The sequence below is a fragment of the Cucumis sativus genome, chromosome 3, assembly GCF_000004075.3.
Source record: "Cucumis sativus cultivar 9930 chromosome 3, Cucumber_9930_V3, whole genome shotgun sequence".
Classification (NCBI taxonomy): domain Eukaryota; kingdom Viridiplantae; phylum Streptophyta; class Magnoliopsida; order Cucurbitales; family Cucurbitaceae; genus Cucumis; species Cucumis sativus.
The window spans coordinates 16,362,543-16,369,528 of record NC_026657.2 but is presented as its reverse complement, the minus strand read 5'-3'; the positions used below and the strand labels follow the sequence as shown (position 1 = coordinate 16,369,528).

Here is a 6,986-nt window from a genome sequence, read left to right as displayed (position 1 = left end):
CACTTGTAGGGTAAAATATCTCATTATTTCTACTGCAAGAATGAGTAGAAAAATAACAAATAAATTAAAAGAAAGCAATCAAAACTAATAATACAAGAATTTTCATTGAAAACTCTTGATAACGTGTATAAACACCCGTTATTATAGACTTTTTTATTAGAATAATGAGGCCAAAAAATATAAGAAGAGGACTAAAACGCATAACTTATATTGTAAATTCATAAATATTCAGAAATACATCTTACATAAGCATCATGCTTGTTTTACGCGATTTCCATGTCTTAAAGTAAAATGATTAGAAAGGAAGAAACTAGTGAATGATAGGAGACATCTCACGCAAAGACTATGCGATGGAAACTCATTCGGTGACTAACCTTTTCAGACGAGGAACCACGTCATCACTTGAGGGAGTCACTAGATGACAAGGATGGTAGTTGAAGTTGATGTAACATGGCAAAGTTGTAATCGAAGTTTTCATGCTCAGAGAAATAGAAATATTTCCCATTGAAAGTGCCTATAAAAAGCCTCCTTCTTCACCAAGGAAAGCATGCCTGAATGGGCTAAGTAGACGCTTGAATTATTAGAAAAATAAATTGGATATTTTAGGAGCCTGTAGAGGTCAAGGTCTAGAGAGAAGAATGGAAAGAAATAGTCTTTCTGTCGGCTATAAAGAGTTCTCCTTCTTCTCCTGTCATACTATAAGTGAGAGCTTAGAGTTTGAGTGGTAAAAGTTCCATTTTCCCATCCCCCCTAACTTGTAATGTTCTTCGTCTTTTTTGTTTTCCATTTTTGTATTTCTTTGTAATATCTATTGTTCATATTGCACAATGGTCGAAGGTCTACATTCTTTAATATGTATTACATGCTTATACATTTTCAATCCCTCATTTCTTTGCTTGTCACTTGTCAATGTGATATTAGTAGTTCAGTTTGTGATAAGTTCTTGATACGAAGTTTAACTTATCATTTGTATCGCGTTAATTGAGCTAATCTCATCGCTTGGCCAGCATAAGTCGCCAACTAACCAAGAGGGTAGGTAGCAAGGACATGATTAACACGTGTAAGGGAGAGCCCTCTCCCTTTTCGAGATAGCTTCCATCATTTGTATTCCGAGAGGTGACAAGTGTGGATATTAGGTACTGAGAGGTTGTTGTCCGTAATTGTGAAGCTATATACTATTTATAAGAGGAGCACACCTTAATTATAAGTTGGTTGAGCGAGTTATATTGCATCGAGGTTGTCGGATTACTTAATCACATTACAATACATAGACATTACTTCACTATTTCTTACATACAAGTTAGTTCGCATTTTCATCTCATCATCCATATTCTTCCTTAGATAATCTCTAGGCATAGTCATTTAGTGATACTTTGTTCCTACATTTCTTTTATACTATTCATTATTCTTTAATTCTTTTACACTACCTAAATGATAAGTGAACCTTAGAACTAATATCTTGAATCAATTCCATGTGTTCGACCCTAGATCACCCAGTAAACCTACTATTCGCTTGCACTTAGACAAGTAGTAGAAAAACTTATACTCAATGAGGACTTAGTTGTCACGTGATATGGAGAGACATAGTGAGCAACTCGCATGCAATGAACATGCTCAGTGATATATCACCTAGACTGAATATAATTTCCACTCACCATTTACCAACATTAAGTCCTAGTTGTAAAAGAGAAACAAATGCTTCAATAAACCAACCACAAACTTCCAACTCGGAGAAAAACCACATACAAGATTGAAATCCACTATGTGAAAAAAATGTTGCAATCACACAGAAAAGTTTGTTGCAATCACACAGAAAAGTTTTCTCTCTCCTAATTCCAATTATAAGAGCCCTCTTTCAAAACTTTTCACTCACACCTTTTTCTCACTTTCAAATTAGATAATACAAAAAGAACTTAATTAGACTTTATAGCCATGACTTTCTTAAATTTAAAGTGTTTCTAACTAAGACAATTGAAAACCAAAGATATAGACTCCTTTTATAGCCATGACTTTCCTAAATCTTTTCAATGTAGGACGTGCCAATGACTCTCCTAAACTTTTTTTGATGTGAGATAGTTGAACTTCTAATATTTTGTCAAAAACTCAACACAAAAGAGGCAATCATTTGAAAAAAAGAAACATTTATTAAGAATTTACAAAAATGCACTTACTTGCAGAGAATACTCACTTTCACAATGTATACCTCTTTTTTTTTTTTTTACTCTAAGGTTGTATAACTCTCTAGTCTTTCTTTCTTTCCCTTTATTTTTTCTAACTTCACAAATGAGGACACAACTCCTATTCATAGACATGAGATTCATTGAGCTTGACTTAAAAGAACTTTTCTAGAATCCTTTAGAATCCAAACTATTCTACATATTTCTATGAGGTTTGCCCTCATTTTAAAGGAATCTAGAATTCCTTAAAGGGCAAAGAAAGCCTATGATATTTCTATATCTTTTCAATTGACTTATATTTGCAATTAAGCTTTATATAGATACTTCAAGAAAGCTAATAGAATAGTTAATAGTTAGTGTTTGCTTCTACTCCAACATTAGTTTTGTTCTGGTTGGATTACTTTTTTTTTTTTTAACTTAACCAAACATCAATTATGTCTTTTAATCTTAAGTTACATATAATAACAATGGTCAACATATACAATAACAAAGTTAACATATTTTAAATAATGAAGTTGACATGTCATAATCACACCACATGTTAGTTTCGACATAGCCTCACATCAATATTATTTATTACCATAAAATTGATTTTTTTAGAACCATATAGGTGACAACTAAAAGAATACCTAAATACTTTTTTTAAAAAAGAAAAACAATACAAAAATATTTGAATTCCTATACATTCCGACGTGGCAAAAAGAAAATAAAAAGATTTCATTTCAATTTGAAAAACTGTGTAAGAGGAAATAAAAAGAGAGAGAGAGAGAGAGAAGAAAAAGAAAGTGCGTATTTGCCAAAGCTAAAGCAAGAGCCATTTTTAGTAGCAGTAGGGACATTAAAAAAAAGTTTGAAGGTCTGGTAAATTTGTTAAGCTCAAAAATTCCATTTCCATGGAGCAACCCCCATTCATTTCTCAACGACGAGATGAACCGGAGTTCAGCCTCCGTGAATGGGCTGCCAAGGCCAAAATTACCCGCGACCCCGCCACTTCCCGGCGATTCTCTGGTTCTTACATCAGAAGCTTCCGAGAAGATGCTAGATCGTTCCGATCAAACATCACTACCATCACTAGCACCGCCTCCTCTCCCGGATACCCTTTTGGAGGTTTTCTTTTTCTTTTTCTTTTTCTTTTTCTCTTTGTGGAATTTTGATTCCCACCCATGAATTCTTCTCTTCTTTAACTCTTCGGGGTTTTGTTTTGTAGATGAAATTGACCCAGCTACTTATTCCTTCACTAATGCCATCAAGGGTGAGTTTATTAAAAATGTGTTTGAAAGAATTCGCTGGTTTTGTGGTTGTTTTTTGTAACTGGGTGCTGCTTCTTATGCAGCACTGCAAGCCAGGTCGCTTAACAGTTGGGAATGCTTTTCTCTTGATGGGTTTACTTTGAATTCGAAATGGAACGAAGCCGAGAAGTATATATGTAATCCACTTTCTGGGGAAGTGCCCATGGAGTGTTTGTCTGCAAAATCACTTAGTGGGAGGTCGTTTAGGAACTTTACAAACAGAATTGCTATATCTGCACCTTTAGTTTACTCCAATCATTCACAACAAACTCAAACAAAGCCATGTTCTATTGCACAAGTAGTTCAGAAACTCCCAATTCCAGGTCAAATCATCTGTCTTCTTCTTTACACCATCGAGTTTAGTCGAGTTGGGGGTTGGATGATTTTGAATTCTCTGTTGTGATTTTCAGAGAAGCAACTGGATGCCAATGCTTTGACTAGAGATGTGGGAACTCAAAGCACACCAACAAACGTTGGTTCAAAAAGTCCTAGTCCTGCTTCCACGCCTCCCATCGTGGACAGAGCTTTAAAGAGATGCGAATTAGAAGAAGACTCGCCCAATTCCAATTCTAAAATTACTCCCGTGACAGAGGTATGCCATTTCCAATCTTTCATAGGCTAAATCTTGTATTATATTTGTCTCAATGGAAAGTCTGAAAGTTCAATGCCGAGGTAATTGGTAGTTGGGATTGGGAATTGTTAAACCACCCCTAGCCTAAGCCAATCCCCACACAATCCAAAAAATTAAGTGGATAGGTTATGAAAGAATAGAATATTCTAAGTACTTATTTTTTAACACACTGATAGGTTCAGAAATTGGAACAGTACCCAATGAGTTTGAATTATTATTAATCGGAGAAGCAATCACATTCAGGGAGTTTTATATGGTACTATTTAAATCACTATTCATCCCACAAAACTGAATTTAGTGGTGATTTTACAGGAGAATTGATGTCTCTCATTTGTTTCAACTTTCCATGAATTTGGATACGATTCAGTTTTAATGAACATTTAAAACAACTTTATGCTGGTGTTCCTAACGTATGACCTGCCTTTCTTCATAGCTTGAGGAGAAGAGCAGTTGATGCAAAATTTAAATGTCAACCTAAGCATCACATAATAGAATCTAAGAAAAGAAAGAAACAAGTGGAGCATAAGTGAAATTCAGCTTTCTCAGACACAAAAGCTTTTTCTTCAATCTATTTCTATCTATCCCAAACAGCCCCACTAAGGATGAGGCAACTAAATCAAGATTGTCCCGATACATGTCATAAAACAGAGTACTATACCCATCCAAGGTGGGGGACTGTTTTTGTTAGCCACAAGTTGTTACAGTTTTGGTCCCTGTTTGATTTTTTTCCCCTCATATTGGCCTACTTTCCAGCTCATATAGTTTTGATTGTCTCTATATTGTAGAAACATATTTTTCTAGAAATTAAAGTGATAATATTCAGATGTCAGAAAACCCTGCCTTGATTCGATTCTTGGTATTGAGAGAGACAGTGTCTCAATGCATGAATTACTGCATAAATTTCAAATTTCCCTCCTTGAACTCTGTTTTTGTTTTTGTTTTTGTTTTTTTTTTTCCATTCCTCTCTTTCTATTTCATTTCCTTTCCTTTTACCTTAGTGGAGCCCATCAAGATTTTTTTTTACATATATATTCCTTTAATATAATAAAAGAAATCTCCTCTCTATATATATTTCTTGAGATTCTCATTAAAAAGGCAGTTGCAGCTCTTTTTTCCCCTTCTTTCTGAAAGTTGTGGCCTTGTATACTCCCTTTTTAGTCAATTGAGCACAAATAATAGGTTGATGAATCATTGCTTCTGCCATTTACTACTGAACAGAATCCTCAAGCATCGAAACCATCAAGAAATGAGCAGTGTTAATTTTGTTTTTTCTACTAAGATCAAGAAAACTTTGTTGAAAACTCCAACTGCCCCTGGACAAATTAGAGGTTAATAATCTATCATTTCTTCTGTAATTCCCAAAATATTATTACATAAACGTATGTGGAAAAGTTCCAAAAAGGTGCAATCTGAATTCTGACCAAGTTAAAAAGGGAGCAACCTGGGTATTTCCTGAATGAACATCCAGATTTTACAAAGCCTTTTATCTGGCACTGATATAATGTAACGTTATCAAAATGCAGGTGATAAAAAGAGAGATGAAAGAAGAGAGAGCAAAAGAAGAAAAGGTACATAAAGAAATAATAGCAGAAGAAAAGTACAAGCAAGGGGGATGCTTATCATGGATGAAGAAGAAGCAGAAAGAGGAACAAAGATCAAGAAGAAAGAGGTTCCTGTCTCATCTAAAACTAAAAGGGTGCTAAAAGAGAGAGTGTTGAAATGGAGAAAGAACAAAACATGGAAAATAAAGGAGTCTATAAGAAGAGATTTGGTTAATTAATACAAAATGGAAGAAAAAGGGCATATGGGAATGTGGTATTTGTATGAAGATGAGGGGTATGAGTGTTTGTGGTCCTATTTGCCTTTGCCTCTTAATCACTTCAATTTGTTCTTAGTGATGGTGAAAGTAAACCAACAGCTTAGGTTTCACGTGCAGGCTTTTGTCCTTGTTTTCTGAATAGTAGGGTAAGGCTCTAAAGAGTCTCCTCCTTTAGTTTTCAACTTTTTAAAAATATTTCTCTCTCATTGTTGTTGTTATTATTACTGACCTTTTGTTGTAAAATTTTTATACTGTATTTAACAAAAACCTTAGACCACCCTAATTTATATTATTTTTCTGAATTTCATATTACATTGGATACATGTGTTTTAGAATCCAAGTTTGTAGATACTAAAAGGGTTTTGCTAAACGCATTGCAAAAGTTTGATGGTGAGGACAATACTGAAGTTTGGGTGTAACTTTTAATTATCAAATTTCAAATTTCATTCTTGTGTTGAATGTATTAGTAATCAAGAGAATTATAGCTTGAGAACAAGTGAAAAGCACAACCAAAATACTCGTAGTTCAACTAGCATAAAAAGTGTAAGTGACCAAAAATTAAGGTTTAAGGCAACCGATTGAACTATATCGTTGAATTTATTAATAATATAATAAGTTAAAATATTATTTTTAGTCTTTTAAGTTGGTTCCATTTTAACCTTTGTAATCTTCATTTTCTAATTTTTTTAAGTCATTCACCAAGTCTTAAATTTACTCCCTGGGTTAGGTAGTTGATTTTTTAAAAATAAAAGTTATATTATCTATTAATTTTTTTACTATAAATTTTGAAAACATATTCTACACATTTATATTTTCATTAAGATTATTATAGAACAATTTTCTAGAAACTCAATTTTAGATTTGTTGATAGTAAACAGATTTAAATCCAACAATTCAAAGTTCACATATTAAAATTGAACAAAACTTCAAAATAAAGGAGGAATCTAATAATTATTTTTAGTAAAACCACAATATAATAGTTTAATTTTGTAGTTTTAAAGAATTTGAATTTCTTTGTCTGAAAAAAAAACAAAAAAAATTTGAATTTCAAATTCTTTTTCCAAATTCAT

General features: G+C 33.3%; 1 protein-coding gene across 1 annotated transcript; it reads left to right on the top strand.

Annotated features, from left to right (window-relative positions):
- Window positions 1-2,912: 2,912 nt before the first annotated feature.
- Window positions 2,913-6,228, top strand: LOC101205687. The gene is made up of 5 exons (XM_004145585.3): window positions 2,913-3,284; window positions 3,385-3,429; window positions 3,511-3,789; window positions 3,877-4,058; window positions 5,621-6,228. The coding sequence occupies exons 1-5, from the start codon at window positions 3,071-3,073 to the stop codon at window positions 5,798-5,800; spliced, it is 900 nt and encodes a 299-aa protein (XP_004145633.1). The 5' UTR covers window positions 2,913-3,070; the 3' UTR covers window positions 5,801-6,228.
- Window positions 6,229-6,986: the final 758 nt, after the last annotated feature.

Excerpts from the sequence above, each read along its gene's own strand:
- LOC101205687 (XM_004145585.3), top strand. The coding sequence starts at position 3,071 with ATGGAGCAACCCCCATTCATTTCTCAACGACGAGATGAACCGGAGTTC. Across the intron at positions 3,285-3,384 it reads TCCCGGATACCCTTTTGGAG|ATGAAATTGACCCAGCTACT; the intron begins GTTTTCTTTTTC and ends TTTGTTTTGTAG. Across the intron at positions 3,430-3,510 it reads CTTCACTAATGCCATCAAGG|CACTGCAAGCCAGGTCGCTT; the intron begins GTGAGTTTATTA and ends CTTCTTATGCAG.